General features: G+C 35.5%; 2 protein-coding genes across 3 annotated transcripts; one reads left to right on the top strand and one right to left on the bottom strand.

Moving 5' to 3' along the window:
• Positions 1-3,006: 3,006 nt before the first annotated feature.
• p115 (General vesicular transport factor p115) lies at positions 3,007-14,544 on the top strand. 2 transcript variants are annotated; one of them, XM_088260360.1, is made up of 8 exons: positions 3,007-3,216; positions 3,338-3,452; positions 5,533-6,479; positions 7,002-7,323; positions 8,305-8,698; positions 11,426-11,619; positions 12,237-12,569; positions 14,149-14,544. In XM_088260360.1, the coding sequence occupies exons 3-8, from the start codon at positions 5,674-5,676 to the stop codon at positions 14,230-14,232; spliced, it is 2,133 nt and encodes a 710-aa protein (XP_088116486.1). In that variant the 5' UTR covers positions 3,007-3,216; positions 3,338-3,452; positions 5,533-5,673; the 3' UTR covers positions 14,233-14,544. The 2 variants fall into 2 exon arrangements, with proteins under 2 accessions (XP_088116486.1, XP_088116485.1); XM_088260359.1 differs by having other exon boundaries at positions 3,338-3,472.
• Positions 14,545-16,328: 1,784 nt separating this feature from the next.
• Vti1a (Vesicle transport through interaction with t-SNAREs 1a) lies at positions 16,329-22,573 on the bottom strand. Its single transcript, XM_088260362.1, has 5 exons — positions 22,285-22,573; positions 21,530-21,588; positions 19,789-19,924; positions 18,094-18,305; positions 16,329-16,952 (listed from the first exon to the last, which is right to left on the bottom strand). The coding sequence occupies exons 1-5, from the start codon at positions 22,376-22,378 to the stop codon at positions 16,803-16,805; spliced, it is 651 nt and encodes a 216-aa protein (XP_088116488.1). The 5' UTR covers positions 22,379-22,573; the 3' UTR covers positions 16,329-16,802.
• Positions 22,574-22,997: the final 424 nt, after the last annotated feature.

Below are 22,997 nucleotides of genomic sequence, written 5' to 3'. Positions count from 1 at the left end.
TATTCCAAAAAACCAAACAAAACCTTGCGGTTATTTTCTTCAATAACAAGTTATTCCCATGAGGTTATTCTCTCATAAAATACTGATTGTCTGAATTCAAACAGCAAAATATAAGCTGGATTAAATTAAAGATTTGTAGCGAGCCTTAAACGAGGGTGTGCAAGCATATGTAATATGAGGTTTATTTATCATTTTTTGTTTGTTTTTCTTGCGGATAATATCATTTATTGCTATTCTTTTCAAGTTTGACCTATATCAGACACAGGATAGTGATACCATGTGACAAAAAATGCATAGCTCAATTGATTTATGTATTTTAATTTATTTCCTTTTTAAATTAGTTTTTATGATTTTATTCCAATGTGTGTCGTAGTTCTAACAGCCAGCTACCACTCCAAAGGGCTATCTTCATTGTTTAAAAGTATTTTATGATTTAGTTAATGTCAGGTATGATACACACAACAGGATAATGTTCTAAAAACCAAAATTACAATAAAAATGACTGAGAAAATCTAAGAAATTCAATAACTTTATTTTCTGTTCTATGTTCTATGGTGTATCCATCCAGCTATGAAATATGAATAAAAAAATCCTGTTTTTAGAAACAGAATATATATACTAAATTGCAAAGAACTGGCAAAATTTTAATTACGAACCATTATTGGTTTTCACCAAGATATCTTTTTATATTATTGATTTTATCTGCATTTAAATCCTAAGAGTTTATTAGTCATTATTATATATGTCTAGAAATTGATAAAATTTAAATACATATATTATTTATGTACATATTATATCACACTGATGAGACAAAAGAATATTATGGATTCATTCTAAGTATTAGCTGATATATATGTAAATTATTTACCACTTAATTCTTTGATTAAACATGAGATTTATTAGACGTCTAAAACCGCCCGACTATTATTTTCTTTATTATTTAATATTTTTTCAACATTGTATTTTTAGTCAAAAAATGACATTTTTATTAATTGTTTGAATTTGTACATATGTATTATTATTATTATTGTATAAAATGAGCTTGTATCTATATTTTACCCAGTGGTGCCAAAACATGAATGAGGATATTTGCCATTTAATATTGTTAATCTTTGACCCAAAAAAAACATTAAAATATAATTTTTATTCTTCATAAGCAAAAAATCCCAGGAAATTTGGAAAAATTTATCGTATTATTGCCTATATAGACTAATCGTTTTTACTGTGGTTTTGTTTTTATTTCATTTAATCGTATTCTGATTCCACTATTCAAAAACCCCAAAATTAATATTTGTATACTTGGCAACACTGGGAGTTTTTGTTCATACAGCATTGGGAATATGTAAAAACTGTGTACATTCAATATTTCTACAACTATATGTACAGCTTCAAATCTACTGTTGATAAATTGCCTTATATAATCGGAAACCCTCCTTCGATAGATGAAATAAGTATTCCGCCTTATTATGTAAACTGATTATTGAAGATATTATTCGATTTTGTATTATATTCGACTTAATGAAAACCTGTTATCAAATTTTTATTGTATGCTGAAGTTGTAGAAATGGTGCCATTTGTAAAATAAATGACTGACTATATAATATTTACGTACACCCGAAAATATAAGTTTTTTTTTAAAATTTGTTTTTTTTATTGCTACCTTATTTTACACAATATGAAACTTATAAATACATTAGCACTGATGATAGACTATACTCGTATAATACGATCGGAAATGTCAGTAAATGTCATCTGAAAAACAATTTGATACTTTTTTTTTTACAAAATTCTTGCCGAGTGAGTAAATCTTTGTTTGCAAATTATTGGTTCTTTTTGAGAGTATTAAAGAATCTCGCATGTATTAATAACAGTTTCCACTAACTTACTCATTTCAAGTATGACTGATGCTTACGAAGTTTATTATGAAAGTAATTTGTGCTGTCACATGCAACATGAGTACATATTAAGGGAAGAATGCTGAATAATACATAACTGGCTTTGGACAACAAGAAAAAATATTTAACAGGTATTATGCTTTAAGGCCAGTTTAGAAATCAAATCAGTTTATTTTGTGAACAGATAGAAAGAGTAAGTAGAATAAAAGTAAAAATTGAGTTATAAGAAATGAGAACATTTCTAAAACTGAGAATGGAATGTGATGAGTGAATGAGTGGTTAAAATAGTTTACTTTGGGGTCTCACTCACTTTAAATTTGATATTGTTTACCTCAAAATGTATAAACTATAATCTAAATCAGGGGTGGGGAATGTTTTCATTTCTAAAGGCCGCATTCATTTATATGATTCAATATACGACCGCATTTGTAAAAATTCCAAGTCAAGCTATGGACTACTTTTCGAGATTCGTGGACATAATCGTACAGAAGCTGAATTCTTATTTGTAAGGATATTCAGTTTTTTTTATTGGTAAAAGTCAACAGACCGAATCAGAGTGCCCAATAGGCCGCAGGTTACCCACCACTACTACTATAATCTACTCTAGAAATGATTTTTTATTTCCTTTCCGCTAATGCTGTTGGTCATCATTTTCAATTTAATACCGAATGCATGAATCCTGTAAAATAAATTGAACATAGAATATTTTTTGTCCAAAATATTACCGTGTACTTAGTTTTTCTATGAGATATAAGTTCTTCTGCATCATTGACCTCATTGCTAAGGGACGACCCTGCTCTTTCTTTTTTCTTAACAGTTTGGCTACCAAAATCGAGTGTTCATAAATTATCTAGCACATTTACTTTTGAATTATTTATGTTTAAATTCCGGTATTTCTAGCACAGTAACTCCAAAAGTTCTGGTTGCCTGAGGGTTTAACCCTTAGGTTGAAACATTTTGTTAAGGTGTCTTCCACTTCTCACACCCCATCCGCATCGCTCCAACCGCTGAACTTGTGGCAGCCTCGATTTTGTCAGTCCATCTAAGTAGGTACATTACTACCAAATATTTTTGAGGATGTAAGGAAATAAATTTTCTTTCACATGGTATCATTCAATATGTCGTCGTTCGGGTTAAGATGACTGACGTGTCTGTTTACCTGTCTAATTTATCATTGATCTTTAAATATAGACCTAAAAGAAAGTTTAAAACCTTATCAAAAATTTGAATAAATATCAGCAAAATGGAATATTTTAAAAGCGGCTTGAAAAGCGTCTTGGGGGCCACAGAACCTGGTGCATTGCCGACTGGTGCTGAAACTGTGAGTTGTCAGAGCGTGTGAAAATACTAAATAAAACGATCACCTCTCGGTTATTTAAAGTTTATTAAATGTTGTAATGTACAGACGAGATATATAAATCGTTGGGATGGTTTGTTTTCAGGTTGAAAGGCTTATCGACCGTGTAAATAATTCCACATTGCTGGATGACAGAAGAGACGCTTGTCGAGCCCTAAAAGCCCTCTCGAGGAAATACCGGGTGGAAGTTGGGGCCCAAGGTTTAGATACGCTTAGACAGGCATATTTATTTTTTACAACTTAATATTTTATAGCGATTTCACGCTTTATTTGCCCATTTTAAATCGTTATACAACTTCAATTTACTTAAAAAGACTTAGTAACTTTATTTAACACGGGAATATGGAAGTTTGGGGGTTTACAGGGCATACCACCTGTGATTGTCTGGTTTAAGTAATTACTTTACTAATATAATTATAACATTCACTTTTCTACCCGTGATTGATAACTGTTTTATTGGAATTTAAAATGTAATACGTAATTCAAGTGAGATGAAAACTTCACATTTTTCAAAACAAACTTCAGGGTTAAGTAATATAATTATAAAAGACACCTTTACTTTTGCATATGAGTTATTTTTTTCTTAATTATTTAATTAATTTAAGTATGCCTGATAATATCATATAATTTTTTTTATCCAGACATCCATATTCCCAACTCAATTACTTCTTTTATATGTTTAGATATCAATATATGTCTCGATAACCCCCGTGTGTGCTAAAATCCATTATTTGTGAACCAAAATCGGACTCAAAATATAGGTAACGTGTAATGAAATAAAACACCTGCTGAAGGCCACTTTTGAGTTCAATCAATTTAAGCGTATTATTTACTTGTATTCAAATAAATCAATGCCAAATCAACAAATAATATATCTAAATTTTACTTGGTAAATAATAGTGGTATTTATCACTAATGTATGGGAGCGAAACATGGAACTTGCAAAGGAAGGATGAAAGCAGAGAAATGCGCTCCGTCAGACGAATGTGTGGAAAATCATTGTATGACAGAATTAAAAACGAAGGTATAAGAAAGGAATGTAAGGCTGAGCAAGGAATAATTGAAAATAGATTTATATTATCCACTGACACTTCGTGATGGAATTGCATTTTTAATTTATTATTAGATTAAAACCAATATTTTTAGCTTTTCCACTTTTTTTATTTGACCAGCGACCGGGTTTCGTCGTTACCGACATCATCAGACTGCTGAGAGGCTATACAAATTGTTATGTTATATATAAAAGAAGGCAGGAGTTGATAACCATGATTTGATATAATTTTATGAGAAATTAATTTAATTTGAGTGAATTTAAGTATTGTATGATATTTAAAATATTTTTTATAAAGGTTTTTTTGTATTGAAAGCACGATTTTATATAAAGTTATAATAGATTTGCATTTTTTGTTATAACTTTATATAAAATCGTGCTTTCAATACAAAAAAACCTTTATAAAAAATATTTTAAATATCATACAATACTTAAATTCACTCAAATTAAATTAATTTCTCATAAAATTATATCAAATCATGGTTATCAACTCCTGCCTTCTTTTATATTTAACATAACAATTTGTATAGCCTCTCACCAGTCTGATGATGTCGGTAACGACGAAACCCGGTCGCTGGTCAAATAAAAAAGTGGAAAAGCTAAAAATATTGGTTTTAATCTAATAATAAATTAATAATTGAAAAGATTAGGAAGAGTTCTTTAAGGTGGTATGGACATGTGGAGCAGATGGATGGCGAGAGAATGACTAAGAAAATATATGTGGCGAATGTGAGTGGGAAACAGAACGAGGACGGCCGAAAAAGACTTCAGACTTTAGATCAATCAGAACCTAAAATCTGGTGGTGTCAAAAGTCTGCGTAATCGGAGGGCATGTATGGATGTCAAGGAGGCGAGGAGTGTATGTCAGGACAGAAGAGTGTGGCGTTCCATCCTCTCTGCCTACCTTTGCAGAGAAACAGCGTGATGGTAGTAGTAATAGGTATTTACCAAGTTGAATTTAAATTTATAATGCATAGATATTATGTACCATAAAGTGACTGTTAAATCGATTTATGGAAATATATTTTAATCACAATATTTTGAGTGTGTCCAAATACTTGTTCATAAATATGGGTTTCTCCACTTAGGAGTTATTTTACATTTTCCATTTTACATCTCAAAATAGATAAAAAAGAATATGGAAGTCTAAGTATTTAAATTTATAAATATTCTTGTTCATCTATGTTGAGATGTTAAAAATATGTTTTAATATTGATTTTTGTTTTTAGGTATTGGAAATAGATAGAGCGGATTGTGAAATAGTAAGTTACGCTCTCGATACGCTTTGTAATATAACATCGCAAGACCAATTTGATGAAGAGAAGGAAAATCCTTCCATCCCATCCAACATCGGAGAACAATTCACGGAAATGTTTCTGAAGAACCATCAGAATGTGAAACTAATCCTGGAACTGTTGGAGGAATACGACTTCCGTGTCAGACTTCCCACCGTCCGACTTCTCTGTTCGCTTCTCGAGAACAAGCCCAAAGACATTCAAGAAATCATTCTCGTCAGCCCGATGGGAGTCTCCAAGCTGATGGACCTGCTGAGCGACAGCCGAGAGGTGATCCGAAACGACGCTCTTTTGCTGCTGATCCAACTCACCAAAGGGAACGCCAACATCCAAAAGATTGTCGCGTTTGAAAATGCCTTCGATCGCCTGTTCGACGTGATTGCGGCGGAAGGATTTTCCGAGGGAGGCATAGTCGTAGAGGACTGTCTGCTTTTAATGCTCAATCTGCTGAAGAATAACGCTAGTAATCAGAACTTTTTCAAAGAGGGAAGTTATATCCAGCGCATGCTGCCTATGTTCACTTCCCCCGACACATCGGACGAACTGGGATGGTCTCCGCAGAAGGCCTCCAACGTTCACTGCATGCTGCAGCTCGTGAGGACGCTGGTGTCTCCCTTGAACTCCGCCGTTATAGTGTCCAGTACCCAGAAGATAATGCGGAATGTCCACCTACTGGAGATGCTTTGCAACACGCTCATGGTCAGCGGAGTCCCGGCGGACATCCTCACGGAGACTATAAGCGCAGTGGGGGAAGTGATCCGAGGGAACGCCAGTAACCAGGAGTATTTAAGCAACGTCATGGCTCCTTCCAATCCTCCGAGACCGGCCCTCGTAGTGCTACTAATGTCTATGGTCAACGAGAAACAACCATTTTCCCTAAGGTAAATAAATACCTTTATTACAATTTAACATTCAAAACAAAATATCCTAACCGTTTTACTGCTGAACAATTTTACTCATACTATGGGAAAAGGCTGAATCAATATTTATTTACACTGAAGACTATTTTTATTGTACATATGTTAAATAAAAATGAAAATAAACTGCTTTTGCACGAGCAGTATTTGCGGACGGCGCATGCGTCGTATCGCGCCAACCCTCCCACTGTTCGCGTGTTTCCACTTTTTTGCGTACATAAGATAAACAACCCGACTGGGCTTGCCAGTTGCCACTTGACACTTTTTGTTGAAATTTATCGTGACCCTTACCTTAACAAAGAGATTGGTATACAATAATCATATAAAAACATTAGAAAATTCCTTGTGTTTTTTGACTTTGAAATGAGTCCGGTGCAGAGGGTAAAAATACTCTTCCCCCATCCTTAAGCATCCATCTACTGAACGGGTAGAAATACCTTTTCCATACTTATGGTATCTATATATATGGTATGTTGTGATTTGCAGATGCGCGGTGGTGTACTGCTTCCAGTGCTTCCTGTACAAGAACGAGGCGGGGCAGGGGGCGCTGGTGCAGACGCTGCTGCCGGCCACGGCGGAGCAGGCGGCACTGAGCTCGGGGCAGCTGCTGTGCGGCGGGCTGTTCAGCGCGGACAGCCTCAGCTGCTGGTTCTCGGCCGTGGCGCTGGCGCACGCGCTGCCCGACGGCCCCGCGCTGCGCGAGCGCCTGCTGCGCGTGCTGCTCGCCACCACTCCCGGCGCCGCGCCCGTCTCCCTGCTGCACCAGTGCACCGTGCTGCTGCAGCAGGCCACCAAACTGCACTCCAAGGTCACTATTACAATGCACTATCTATTAACTTACTTTAGCCTTCTTCTTGTGTCCTGTGTTGCCCTCTTGGACTTCCACACTTCTCTGTTGGACGTGACTCTCTTAGATATCTATCTAGTGCTGCTGCAGCAGGCCACCAAGGTCACTATTACACTGTGCACTATATATTTCTTCTTATTTTTCCATGTTCCCTTCCTATGTGGAGCACACGTCCAACACGAGACGTCTCTAAGTCACTCTATCACGCGCCATCTCCTTGGATTCCTTTCTTCCGGGTCATTCCAAAGTTCTGCCAAGTATAGTATGTGAATGGTCGTAAGGGGCTGTCCTCGGGATTGGAAGAAGAAACATGAGGGGTTAATTCTCTCATGCGGCATTCAAAGGACATGTCCCAACCATATCCACCTTCTCCTCTTCAGGACTTCCAGTATGAGAAGTTGTTGGGTTCTTCTCCTCACATCCTCATTCCTAACGATGGCATACCACTTTATACCAAGTAAAAAAAGAAAGGATACGGAAATTGACCATGGCAAGCTCGAAAGTCAGATCTATTTCGATTTAAATAATTATGTGTGTTTTTAATTCAAGTTTTACTTAATAAAAATGTGATTAGTGTACTGAGGGGCGGGTAGCAGACTGTCAGAGTATAATTAGGGTCGGGGTTGATGAAAAAACCATCTGACAACAATGTGTTAGGAAAATGTGTTTGTGGGTCACGTATATTACATAGGTTTGAATGTAGGCGCAAAATACCACAACTAATGATTCAAGTGATAACTTCCAATGGAAACATTTTCTACACTATGCATTGATGTTGAAATAATCTTTTTTTTTGTGTAGCATGATATGTCTCGCATAGAAATAGAATATTAATGATTACTGTTGGTGACCTGACAAGGTGGCCCTCTTGATGCTCCTATCCATGTGGGTGAGGGTTGATGAACAATGTGTTAATAACATAAAGATTATTGTCGGTGGCAGGTGGCCCTGCTGATGCTGCTGTCCATGTGGGTGAGCCACAGCCCGCCGGCGGTGGCGACCTTCCTGGGCGTGCCGTCCAGCGTGTCCTACCTGGTGGCGCAGATCTGCTCCAACGAGCACGACGACAACGAGTACCTGCTGCAGGGCATGTGCGCCTTCCTGCTGGCGCTCTGCGTGCACTTCAACGACGACTCGGCGCCCAGCTACTCCAAGGACGCGCTCAAGCAGCTGCTGGTCAAGCGCATCGGCCTGGAGACCTTCGTGGCCAAGCTGGGCGAGGTGTCCAAGCACGAGATGTACACGCGGGCGGCCAAGCAGCCCCAGATCAGGGCCAAGAGCATGGGGGAACTCTTGCTGGACTACGAGTTTTGCAAACTGTTCAAAGTTATGGAAGGTAACTTCTTCTTCCTCTTTATTTAGGACTATGTCCTGTCAAAGCTGAGATAAGCATTATCGATAAAATTAAGAAAGGTGTGTTGAGATGATTTGGACCTGTAGAACGAATGAGTGAGGAAAGAACGGTAAAACTAATATATGAGGCGGATGTAATTGAAAAAAGGAGCAGAGGAAGACTGAGAAAAACATGGCACGATCAGGCATGCCAAATACTTCAAAGTGGTCAGGTTAAGAGTCGTAACAATCGGCGGGTATGTATGAGGAAATGCATGAACGTGAAAGAGGCGAAGAATGTTTGCAAAGACAGAGTGGTGTGGCGTTCTATTCTCTCTGCCTACCTCTGCGGAGAAGCGGCGTGATGGTTAGTTAGTTAGTTTGGTTAATAATAATAGCTGAGTGGTATGGGGTTCTGTTATCTCTGCCTACCCCTGCGGAGAAGCAGCGTGATGGTTAGTTAGTAAGTTTGGTTAATAATAATAGCTGAGTGGTATGGGGTTCTGTTATCTCTGCCTACCCCTGCGGTGAAGCGGCGTGATGGTTAGTTAGTTAGTTAGTTATGTCCTGTCATTCTCCGGTCCGCTCCTGGGAGGTGGAAGACCAGCTATCTCTCCATAGTTTAGGTGGTCTCCCTGGGGGTCTGCTACCTCTTGTGCTGCTGTCCGCTGCTATCCTCACCACTCGATCCGAACTTGCTCTTCCCACATGATTTCTCCAGAAACGTCTTCTTTCTCTTCCCCATCGCATAACATTGCATAATATCGCAGATTTTTCTTAAACTAAACAACTAAACACACCATTTTATTTATTGTTTCGCCATTCACTCTGTGGTAAGACATGATTAAATTGTAAATAAATACACTTGTTTATTACCACTTCAGTATTAGCATATTTATAACCCATTTACAACATTTTGAGTGTGTCCAAATACTTGTTCACAAAATCTGGATTATCTCCAATTACAGGAGTTATTTTCATATTATTTTTTAACATCTCATCAAAGATGAAGAATATAAGAGTAATATAATATAAGAGTTTCTGCTTAGTAAAAAGCTTCTTTACATCTCACCAATAGATGTCTCTAGTGAAGTTCTAGTGATTCAAGAACAAGGTTTCTAAATTGGTTCATATATATAGAACTTCCAAGAATTTGAGTAGTGTGGTTGTCAATAATGGGTAGAATTGGTGAATGTTACACGTGTGTAAAGTGATCACTTAAACCAGCCTATGACGGTCGTAAGCCCCGTAAATGCCCAGACTTCCATATTCTTCTTCATCTTTGCTTGTAACCCATCGATGGAAGCATCTGTAGCTTCCAAAACTAGTCGTTGAAAAAATAAATATATTGTAAAGTGGTTGTGATAAATTATTTACAATTTAAAGTTAACAGCATGCCATAGAGAGAATTGTTTTTATTGACTAATCCGAGTGGTATTCGGGCAGTCTTGTATCAACCGGATCCACGCGGCTCGCATAACCGTATGTGTTTTTACAAGACATGCCCCATACGCGGCTGACATAAGCGTTTGTGTTTTCACTTTGCTCCAAGTTTCGAACCTCAGTTCAACTTGGAGGGATTTTTTCATGGTGTGGAACTTTGGATAAAATAATATGTCAATCCTCGGCCTTATGACATCTGTTGAAATATCTGACTAATAATTTGTAACATCACAAGGATAAATAAAACAACAGATCCCTGATTTTTCTTGCGGTCGGTAATTAGTCCATGCCATAATCATGCCCTATATCTGTCTCACTCTCGACGCTACGCATCGCCAATAAGTAAGAGTGACACACAATGCGTGCTTTGATTTATTTATGTTACGATCTAATTTGTTTATATTACGATATATTTCAAGAATAATGTGACACACGTGTATTATAGAGTACCAAAAAGGCACAATGAATCCCATTGAACGTTTTTGTTTAGGAAAATAAATCGTTTCATAACTAAATACATGATAAAAGTAATAATTTAAAAAAGGGCGAAATACAGCCGCGCACGAGCGTCTCTTAGGAACAAAGTTAACGCGTTTAAAAGGTTAACTTAAAGATGACGTTTTTGTGAAATGACGAATTTTCTCGCCAAAATTCAACTGTTGAGTGGTCAATTCTTTAGATAATGCTTATCTCGCCTTTGCATTCATTTCTCATATCGCTCACTCCTTTCAAGAACGTCATAAATCAAAAATCGTCAATTTCCAGTTGTGCATGTTTTCGGAATGCCTGGGCATTTATAAAATAAAGTAATTTTCTGGAAAATGTACTATATCCCAGCAAAAGAGGCATATTTTAAACTTAATATTTACCCGCCACAGGGCAGAAAGTGTTGTTTTTGCATTTTGAAGAAAAGGTATTGTTTAATTATTTTTTTAAATATTCTAAATATTTTTCAAATGGAGAAAAAACCTTCGGGTTTTACCTAAAAAGATCTGTTGCACAGTAAAAAGTTCAATAAGTGGCTTGATATTTATTTTTAATACATTGTTTTATATTTTAAAACTTTAAAAATGTTCTCCGGAAAAATCAAGTTTTTTGATTTATGACGTTCTTGAAAGGAGTGAGCGATGTCACCATTGGAACATCTAACAATAAAGTGATTTAACTGCAGCCCTTGAGGTAGTATTTTATGAAAATGGTGCTGTATAAATTATTCAAATTTATTATTATTATTATAAGCCTTTTGAACTTGTATATAATATATTTTTTTGGTATTTGTTTTTTGTAGGCATAATAATTAGCACCTTGTCAACTGTCCATCAAGCGTCGGACTCTCCCGAATCCATCGCCGAGTCTCGCCTGGGGGCGGAGGACACTCCCCTGCTGCAGCAGTACAAGACCCTCATCAGGCAGCAGGACACCAAGCTCCAAGAACTGACCACTCAAATACAAATTATCGCCAAGAAAAATTCCCACCTTGAAGTAAGTGCAAGTTGACATTTTTCCTTCTTTTCATTTTATAATCTCGAAAGTGTATTTTTATATTTAAATCTACCAAACAGGACACATTTTTATAAAATTTTAATTTGATGCAAAAACCTGACAAATAAATATAGTGAGATTCTTCTGTGTTTAAAAATGTCAAAATCTTCTCCTAACCCTTATCTGCATCCAATGGTGCATAGAAAATTGCATCCTATTGATGCAGTTTTATCTTGATCGTTACTTACATGAAGGCAAGGTGATCACTTATGCGCTTCACGGACCAGTCCAGGGTAATATTAAATAAATATTTTCACTATTATTTTTTCTTCATCTCCCCCCCTAGGAATCGAACCCGGGACCTCCAACTCGGTAGCTAAACACGCTAACCGTTACACTACATAAGTGATAATGTGAAAATATTTTTACGCATACTTCTGTTCCCGTTTTTACTCCTGTTTATTTCCAGAAAGCACTGCGGGCATGCACACAATAACTCTTGTAAGTTTCATCGTAATCGGTTGAATTGTATAGGAGTCTATAGAGTTTAAACATACATACATTCATTTTTATATATGTATATAGATTGGGTAAATAATTCAATCATATTTTTGCAGGCAACACTGAATGAAAGCATAACGTCCAATACCCAGCTGAAAGACGAGAACACGCTGTTAAAGGCACAGATGAATACATCGTTCCCTCTCCATACGACCCAGAATGTTTACGAAATAAAAAATATAGGAGAATCTCATTCTTTAGTCGCTAAAGAAATCGAAATCGATTCGATAATACAGAAATATGAAGAGAAAATCAACGCCCTCAAAGAAAAGAATGCCGAATTGGAGATGAAGCTGAATGAATCCGATTCGGCTAAGGCAGAAATGAATTCCGAACTGGAGAGGTTGAAGAGTGACCAGGATGACTTGTTAGAGCTATTAGCCGACCAGGTAATTATAAGTGCTTCATTATATCAAATATTTATGTTTGCGTAGTTCCCGACTAGCAAAAAACTGTGAAATCTATAATCGCAAAGGCTGGTGCAAGCCCGAAAATTTTTATATCTAGGACGTATGTTCTCGAGGGATGGAAAAGTGGATAAAGATATTGAGAGAAGGGTGAATACAGGGAAAAGGATAAATGTTGATTTGAATAGAGTGATTGCAAAAAAAATATGTCCTTCTTTTTCTACTGTGCGTGTCATGTCAGGTCCCTATGACGTCGGCTATCACTTGAGAGTATTTTCTTTAAAAATATGTCCATGGAAGCTAAACTGGCAGTTCACAACGGAGTGCTAGTACCAACACTGATGTATGGAAGTGAAAAAGTTTAGCTTCCATAAAACATATTTTTATTTGCAATCACTCTATTTTTTTAACACATTGTAGTCAGGCGCTTTGAACAATAGACTCTAGCCTATAGCGGATGTTTTTCGCGATTACCGCAAAAATATATTGCTTTCTTAAAATTAACACAATTTCTAAACCAAATAATATTTTCGATTGAAATTTTCAAAGAAATCATAAATGACGATACATTTGATCATAAAAAATAAATTATAATTGCTTTGATTACATCATAATTTTTAATTAAGTATTCCGTATTTCACAATTTTAGAAGCATTGTAAACTCTAAAAAATAATCTTCCCCTCCGAGGTATCATCCCGTATACAATGCTAATATATTCAAATAATAAAATACCAAACAGTGCGAGCGGTATGAAAAATAGTCCAATACGTGAATGACTCAAACTAAACTGGAGATTGAGATCGCATAAAATCTCTAGATTTCTGGCGACGCCTTTACAAGCGGCACGCTAGCCAACCCGGACAAGGCATCTCAAATATTGTCGACAGACTGTCAACTAGCACCCAGGTAGCAAATTACCCTCCAACGCATTTTATTTTACGCTGATAACAAACCCGTATATTGCCGTTTCCCGCCGATAACCGACAGTCAACAAAAACGGCATTTGCCGTGTCCCGCAGTTGACCGACAGTCTGCGAAAAACGGCAAATACCGTGTCTCGACGACAACGTGTTAATATAATGGTGCTTTGGCACTATTTATTCTATATCCTGCATTCACCCTTCTCTCAATATCACCATCGACTTTTCCATCTCTTGAAAAAGATCATCATCCTAGATACGAAATTCTTGCACTTTGAAATTCCAAATGAATGTTAAAAATTTTATGCTCTTTTTTGCACCGGATTATTTGAAAATCGTGTTAAAATGGAGTTCAGTCAATAACCTTTTTGCACTTGAACTCTCTTTATAAAATTTAATCATTCGAAACTTTGCCACTAAGCATGGTTTCCCAAACTATGGGTCGTGACCCACCAGTTAATATTGAGTGGGCTCTCGCCACTGTATACCTGCATTTAAAAAAAAATAGTGATAAATTTGGTATTTCATTCAGCTATTTATGCCTGCTTTTCTCTAAGACAGCTAAGAGGCAGGTTGGAGCCCAGTCAACTTTGGGAACCTATGCCCTAGAGATTTATGTAATAAAATGTTTATTTTTCAGGACTCCAAATTGAATATTTATAAACTAAAGTTGTGTTCGCTCGGAGAAAAGCCGGAAGATGATCCTAGTCCCGAAGAGACGTGAAGAAGGAATTGATATTTATTACGTATTGTTACCTAAATTCAGTTTTTATACTCTTGTTCTCAAATTCAAATACCTTATAAAATGTATTTCAATTTGAGAACTTTTTCTTATGAATTGTGAATAGCTCTTGTTTCGTGTAGTTAAAAATCATTATTTGTATAATTCACTTTATTTATTATTACATTGGATAAACAAGTAGTCTTAACATTTTAGAATGCGTGAAAATTAATATAATTTTAAAAAGTATAATGCGCTTATATAAAACAAATGCATTCACAGTTTAAATAAAAATTGATACAAATATAAAACATTTATTATTTCTTCACCTATTTATATACATATTATTCTACTACCATATTCTTTTTAACTAGTTTTGTGTAAATTATATAAAATTTTGTGAATATTTTTTTAAAAAGGTTTATTTTACTGAGAATGAAATAAATACATAAAATTATGAGAAATAAGATATTTCAAAAGTCCATTTAAACAGAGATCACTTTAAATATATACATTTTACAATAAATATACAACAAATTATTAACATTTTGACTCCAGATATATTTATACTATCGTAACCCGCAAACGGTCCATTTTTTTAAATTATAAAACAATATTTTGAGTGTGTCCAAATACTTGTTCACAAAATCTGGATTATCTCCAATTACAGGAGTTATTTTCATATTATTTTTTGACATCTCATCAAAGATGAAGAAGAATATGGAAGTCTGGGTATTTACGGGGCTTACGACCGTCATAGGCTGGTTTAAGTGATCACTTTACACACGTGTAACATTCATGTAACACAGATTTTGTGAACAAGTATTTGGACACACTCAAAATGTTGTAAATAAATTATCTGGTCAAATTATAAGCTTAATAATAAAAATGAAAATGGTATTTTCTGGCGTTTCTCATGTGTGTGATTATAATCCAGGATTCGGATCTCACATACTAATATAAGAGTTTCTGCTTAATAAAAAGCTTCTTTACATCTCACCAATAGATGTCTCTAGTGAAGTTCTAGTGATTCATGAACAAGGTTTCTAAATTGGTTCATATATATAGAACTTCCAAGAATTTGAGTAGTGTGGTTGTCAATAATGGGTAGAATTGGTGAATGTTACACGTGTGTAAAGTGATCACTTAAACCAGCCTATGACGGTCGTAAGCCCCGTAAATGCCCAGACTTCCATATTCTTCTTCATCTTTCATGAGATGTCAAAAAATATTACAAAACAATATTTATTTCTGTGGCGGCTACACTGTGACTAGAACCAAGTACTTCATCAAGTTCTCAGAGGCATGATTGTGGAATAATTGAAAGAGTTCAGTTTAAAAAATATAAAATAAATTAGCATAATTTATATACCGCCATTTTCGTAAAATACTATCTCTAGGGCGCTTCACTGTGATTTAATTGGGAAGAAAGGAGATAGTGGAAATTATTTAGCAAACAAATGTGTTTTAGTTTTTTTCTAAAGATCATCTCACTCTCACTATTTCTAACTACTGGTAGAAAAGCTTTTCACGCCATCGATCCCACAAAAAAGGCACGCTCGCTAAATTTAGTGCACTGATTGTGAGCTGGTAATAACACTTTACCCATAGCTATTGTTGTAGCCGATCTAAGCTGAGACGTCTATCAACCAATTAGTCTGGAATACACATCTCTTTTAGATACTCTGGAGCCATATTATGTATTGGATTTATACATGAGTTTATACACAACCCTTTCGGGAAATAGTAACCAGTGCAGTTAGTGAAGAAGTGGGGTGATTTGAATATAGAAATTCCAAAAATCAGTCTCGCTGCAGCGTTTAACACTGATTGCAGTCAAGTCATTCTACTGTTTGGTAGACCCGTGCATATACTGTTACAATAGTCTCGGATAGCGCAGGAACAGAGAGCCAGAAGCCATGATGTTTGCCACAATATCCCGGAATCCCACAGTGCACTTGAGTTTCTAATATTTTTAGTTCTAAAAATGATAGAAACTCAATATTAGAAACGTAAGTGATTTAAAATATAATCTTTTCATATATTTAAAATTTAGACAACGAATGTACTGGACAATTTTTTTTTAATTCTTCCCCTACTTTTTATTTTGTCTCACTATAGCATATATAACAGGAGTCAATTTACAGTATTTTTTTTTTTAACCCTTATCTGCATCTAATGGTGCATAGGGCACTGGACCAGACTGACGCAATGTCAACTTGATCATTAATCATATAAAGGCAAAGTGATCAGTCCTGGGCATCTTGTGCCAATTCAGGGTATAAAATAAGTATTAGAGTGACAACTATCTTACATTATTTATGTTGACCCTCCGGCAATTTACGGAGTTCGATTGAAGATGAGACCTCCGGCATGATAGCCTGTCGCATTAACTACCACACTATGTATGTATATAGGCGGAGGTCATCTATACACAACTTATATTGCTATGTACATCATCACATACCTAATTAAATATTATATTGCGACATTATACAAGAAACATAAACTAAGAATTATTCAAAATAATATAGGATAAGAATTATTGCAATTTAGGAACAAAGGTATTGCGATTATTTTAATGAAAAGTAAATTGAGAAACATATGATGATTACAATAAGAAGGATAAAAGCGATGAGGGCAAATTTTTGCTGCATCGTTCTCATTATCATGCTGTTCATTATTCTGGACGACCTGCTGAGCTGCTCGTCTGCTTCTCTTAACTAGAAACAGAAAAAGAACAATATTAAAAGTTTATAACGTAACCTAGAAATATTAGTGAATTTTTATCAGTATAATATATTATTTTGTGTGTAAAAATGTCGAGTTTTAGCCGAATAAATGTCATTTGCGGGAACTTTTGATTTGCTTCTTCAATTTTAAATTCGCAACTGAGGCGCATCGGTTGCTAGGAACGAGCTTTAGAATTTGTTACTACATTTACATACTATATTTCATTGCTGATACAATCCAGTCATACATTTTGGTTACGTTATTTTTTTTATTTTTTTTCTTCTTTACTGATTTAATATAATAAAGTATAATACATAACCATTGTTCCCACATTTGGACTCCTTTGAATTCCTGGTTCGAAACACGCGCGCACACACAGACACACATATACTTCAAGTGGGTAAATGTAAATTTCTCGTTTTCAAAAAATTCACCAAGTCAACATTTTAAAGCACTCCTTCATTATCTAATTATTTTATTTTTATTAATCGATTTACAAAATAAAAACGAAATCTAAGAATGAAGACTCTCCGATCCATAGCCAGAAACACATTGCGAGACCGAGTAAGAAATACCGACATTCGGAGCATGTGTAAGACGGAGGATATCGTGAGGTGGGGATGACAACGAAGGCGATACTGGAAGGAACATATAAACAGAATGTCAGAAGACAGACTTCTACGTATCGTCCTCCAAGGCAGCCCTGAAGGACGCAGACCTCCGAAAAGATTGAAAGACACCTGAGAGTCAACATTCCAAGAGCGACATGCGGAGTCACAAACAGATCCCTAGGATCTACAAAAAGAAAAAGAAGAAGAAGATTTACAAAATACATAGAAAGAGAGTTTCATATTATTTATTTATAGATTTGGTGTTTAATTTGTAGATCTCCATTTTAATTTATATATTAAATGTTAAGTTCAGTGATTGATTTTAACATTAAATATAAAAGTTTCAATTTATTTATTTAGTACTTTTTGTTGTCGTTTGAAATTATTAATAAAGTTACGCTGTAAAAAGTTGAGCTAAACTCGACATCACATTTATTACGCCGATTCGGATAGCACTCCTACGTTGAGCCACTCTCAACATAGGAGTGGTAAGGGAAAAAGAAGTAAAGACTTGACTTACCCTATTCCTCGAGCGCTGGATTGTTTCTCTTTGCAAGTTGAGGTCATTGAGAACAGTCGCCCCAATCTGTTCTGTCTCTAGTAAGACACTGTAACCTTCGGATAATTTTTTACCCGTTTTCTCAATTCTATCAGAGTTATCTAAGAGCTTAGTTTTCTGTTCTTGTGAAACATTCCACTCGTCGTAATATTCACTAGTGTCTGCAGACTGCACTAAAATACAAGAGAAATAGAAGCAATTAGTATGAGGATAGTATAGATTGCGGTGGAGACCATGGGACAGTCGTAATATTCATTAGTGTCTGCAGACTGCACTAAAATACAAGAGAAATAGAAGCAATTAGTATGAGGATAGTATAGATTGCGGTGGAGACCATGGGACAGTCGTAATATTCACTAGTGTCTGCAGACTGCACTAAAATACAAGAGAAATAGAAGCAATTAGTATGAGGATAGTATAGATTGTGGTACTATGGGACGTGAAGAGAGGAATAGGCCGGCCCCACAAAAGATGGGCCGATAACAGTGTCCCTGTCGCGGGTAGTAAGTGGATTGTAAAAGCCCAAATGAGAGAAGTCTGGAAAAAATTAGAAGAGACCCACATCCAGCAGTGGAGAGACGGCTGACAAAGAAGAAGAAGATGAGGGTAGATTAATTGTTGAAGTGCTGAGAGATATATCGACATATACCGATAATAATGCCGGTGTATTTTGTTGGCCCAGCCGGGAGATCGTGTAGCAGCGTGCGCATTTCTGAAGTTCCGATTTGTTAATAATATTCACTAATTTTTAGTGAACAATCGAAACACATTTGTTGTAAAAACCTATTGTTTTCACCATTACAATGTCAGATTAGTCCAATGTAGAAAGCAATCAAACATCACACGAAAATGTTTGTTGCACTTAAAGTAGTGATAGTGAGGATGAAATTATAATATTTACTAATCAGAGGATGCTCATCGATAGTGAAAACTTCGAAAACGAGCCAATTTCACAAAACCTTGACACATTTGACACAATAAAATTATGTAATTTTTTTTTCTTTCTCAAATCACATGTATTTTTAAATATGTAAAAGTATGTTTACTATAAAATGCTGTTTTATTTGAGTACTCTGATATATTCTCTACCAATACCAGAAAGAAATACTTAAACCGGTCAATATTTAAGAAAAATATTGTTGATTTGTGTACCTAATAAAAAGGATTGTCTCTGGCCAATATCTGTACCCGACGGATTCTCCAGTTCTTTGGACACGTTGCGCGTGGCAACGAGGATAGCCTGGAACGACTAGTTGTGATCGGTAGCCTGGAGGGAAAGAGAGGGAGAGGAAGATCCCCACACGATGGACCGATCAAATTAAGGCAGCAGCAGGCACCTCAGTGGTTGGAGCGCTACGTGCAGCGCAGTCAAGGGATAACTGGAGAAGAGTCATTGCTTCTGCAAGGGTCACAACCCTCAGCAATGAGGATTAAGACGGAGAAGAAATAAAAAGAACCATTTTTTTCAAAAGTCTTCAGCGATTTTAGTATATTACTCATAAGAAAAAATCTCAGCACTAAAATGGTTTAAAATCTACTTAAACAATGTCGCAAAACAAGGTTCAGTTTAGAAAATTCGAATTTACTTTTCATATTACATTTAGATAAAAAAAAGCAGCAGTAAGAGTCGGATATAAAAATATACATATAACTTACATGAGCTGCCGCCATTGTTTTGCTGTGCCGAGTTGAATTCAGCTTTGATCCGTGCTAATTCCGCTCGGTAGCACGGAACTCGTGTCATGAGGTGGCTCTGACCCGAACCTCGCACTTCAATCTCTAACTGTTCTAACTGGAAAATAATGAAAAGAAAAATATATAAATCATTCCTCAACATGCCTTCAATATTTCACAAATAGGTACCGTAGAACGGTGCTACTTGAATTTTGATGTGTTACTTGAGCACAGTACAAAAAAATTATTTAGATCGTGGTATCGATCGAAGTATCGTGTCATGAATCATGTCAATACGTTCATTATTGTAAACCAAATACAGATTTAATTTTTTGTTGTACTGAGCTCAAGTAACACATCAAAGTTCAAGTAGCCCCGTTATACGATATTGTATTCAAAGAAAAACTAACTAACTAACCATCACGCCGCTAGGCAGAGAGAATAGAGCGCCACACCACTCTGTCCTTGCAAACATTCTTCGCCTCTTCCACGTTCATGCATCTCCTCATACATACCCGCCGATTGTTACGACTCCTAACCTGACCACTTTCAAGTATTTGGCATACCTGATCGTGCGATGTTTTTCTCGGTCTTCCTCTGCTTCTTTTATTAATTTATTCAAAGATACATGTGCATATATAATAATAGGCTGATTTGTCTGTCTCCATGGTATAGTGGTTAGCGCATTTAGTTACCCGAGTCCCAGGGGGTCAAAATAAATATAAGTATTTGGAGACACTCGTGATGTTGTGAATAAAATAATCAGGTTAAATTATAAGCTGTATAAAAAATTTAAAATCATATTTTCAGGCGTTTCCCAGTATGTGAAATAATCCGGTTAGGATCTTGCATACACCCAAATAAAAGGGTTCCTGCTCAATAACAGCTTTCCCAATCCAACCATAGAGATGCCTCTAGTGAATTCACATATACAGTGTATGAGATTAAGGCCCAGTATTTGTTAAATTGCAACCTAATTTTCTCTAAACCCAGGTAAAAATTGACATAATTGATTTTTTTCTTCCTAAAACACCATTTTTGTATTAAAAAAATAAGTTTTTCTTTTAAATAAATATACGGTTTTGAAAAGAAAATAGGTATTGAAAGACAAGGAGTTAAAAAAAAATATATATATATATTTTTACAATCTTGACTAAAATTGGGAATAGAAAAAAGGTCAGTTTTGTCAGAGATGGTTGACTAATTTTGTCTGCTTATAAATAAATCAATGCATAATATGGTTGCAGAGCATCTAAAAAATCTGATAGACGTCTCACGCTTTCATCAGCTAAGAACTGTAATGAGTAAAGAGATATGTTTTTTTTTTAAAAACCCTTATCCGCACCTCTATGGTGCATAGGGCACTGCATTATATAAACGCAATATTATCTTGATCGTTAACACACGAAGGAAAGGTGATCAGCCCTCCGCTTCAGGCACCAGTCCAGGATAATACTGAATAAATATTAGAGTGAAAAAATCTAATTTGACACCCTATCTTTATCTTTTATCCTATCTTTATTTGACCCCCCTCTGGGAATCGAACCCGGGACCTCCAGAATGGCAGCCGAGCGTGCTGACCATTACACTACGTAGGCGGACACTAAGTATTTAATTTAGATTAATTTATATAGTAGTATTACACAAAAATGGCTATAAATTAATCAAAATTATTATTGTAATGAATTTAATAATAATGCATTTGTATTTTTTTCTCGCTTACCAAATCATTTGCTTCCTCGAAATGATCTTCGATGCCGGCAATAAGTCTTCTTCGATCATCTAAAAATAATAACGAATGGTGTATTATCGGAAAATTTAAAAAAAAACTGCCTTTTTTCCAAATAAAATCTACATTGAAACTCATCAGTCAATGAGTTAAGTAATGAAAATTAAAATGGATACCATAAATTGACTGCTAAATCAATTAATAAAACAACTAAATCGCTCAAAATAAGATATTTTAAGAGATTTAGTTGTTGAAGAACTTTGTGCAAAGTGGACAATGGAAATAGTAATTACGCATATTAATTTCTCTTCTTTTTTATTTAGCTTACTATAACTACAGCTGTTTATAGAATACATCGAGGACTATCAACAGTATACAACTTACACAAGCTAATGCACTGGTATGCAACCTCAGTGGCCTGGCTATCGCTGCCCATCCTATAGTACCTACTTTCCCTCTTCATTTTCATGCCCATATAATACATTCCACTCCTAAATCCGTGAATCTGGAATGCAGAACTAAATACCTTACCTTTATTTAATTACAATTTAATTAACACCATGTCCTTTCGATACGGAGCTATATGTACCACTCAGGTGCAGATAGAGGTCAGGAGAGAAGAATAATTCTTAGAATCCCTATTATAATGCTGATAAAACTTGCAATATGTTTAGTGAAAAACTAGGGAAAAAACTCTTATATAGACGTTTGTAAAAAAAACAGGATTCGAAATAAGAGAGCTAACTAACCTGATTTTGAAAGCTTCAGTGTGCCGATTTGAGCAGTTATATCCGCCGTTAAATTAGAATATTGTTGTTCGTAAGACTCTATAAGGGAAGTCATTTTATATGGGGTTAATTACTACACTGGTTTGCAGGAAACAAAGTTTATTTTAAATATTTGTAAAAGTATAATTATCAGTCCACAACAAACAAAAATGTATGAATTATGTGCGAAACAATCATACTACAAATCACAAAACGTCGCAAACAAATAACGAAAACGAACTGTCATTAAATGACAACCAGAGTCAGAGATAAAAACCAAGATAAACCATTAAGGTCATTTGGTCAATGTTCCGTTATTGATGCTGTTCGGAATAATAAAATGTTTTTTTTTTTTAATTTTTAGTGTTTTATTTTATGATTTTTTTTAAATTAAAAAATTATTGAAAAGGATACAGATAACATAAGATACAAGTACAGGAAATCAGGATAAATGGCACTTCCGAAAGGAAAATGATAAAGATTAGCGGGTAGGAAAAGAAGAATAGCACCAATGAATTCATACCCGTACTTGTTAGCTTATGTAAATTGTACATTCCTAACCGTTACGGTTCTACTGTTTCATTTACATACCTTTAATGGTGTGAAAAAGTGGTTAAAAAATCGATATTGTTCTAAATATTTTTTTACTCAATAGTCTCAGATTGAACGTTTTGTTCCAACTGATGAACTGACAC

This window comes from Brachycentrus maculatus, unplaced genomic scaffold (assembly GCF_059751285.1).
Source record: "Brachycentrus maculatus isolate JH-2025_06_01 unplaced genomic scaffold, ASM5975128v1 h1tg000134l, whole genome shotgun sequence".
Classification (NCBI taxonomy): Eukaryota; Metazoa; Arthropoda; class Insecta; order Trichoptera; family Brachycentridae; genus Brachycentrus; species Brachycentrus maculatus.
This window is presented reverse-complemented; position numbering and strand designations above follow the sequence as displayed.

Coding starts and splice junctions, on each gene's coding strand:
- p115 (XM_088260359.1), top strand. CDS start 3,139: ATGGAATATTTTAAAAGCGGCTTGAAAAGCGTCTTGGGGGCCACAGAA. Junction 3,217..3,337: donor TGCCGACTGGTGCTGAAACT/GTGAGTTGTCAG, acceptor GTTTGTTTTCAG/GTTGAAAGGCTTATCGACCG. Junction 7,324..8,304: donor CCACCAAACTGCACTCCAAG/GTCACTATTACA, acceptor TGTCGGTGGCAG/GTGGCCCTGCTGATGCTGCT.
- Vti1a (XM_088260362.1), bottom strand. CDS start 22,378: ATGACTTCCCTTATAGAGTCTTACGAACAACAATATTCTAATTTAACG. Junction 19,925..21,529: donor TCGAGGAAGCAAATGATTTG/GTAAGCGAGAAA, acceptor ATTATTTTCCAG/TTAGAACAGTTAGAGATTGA. Junction 18,306..19,788: donor AAACAATGGCGGCAGCTCAT/GTAAGTTATATG, acceptor CTTGTATTTTAG/TGCAGTCTGCAGACACTAGT.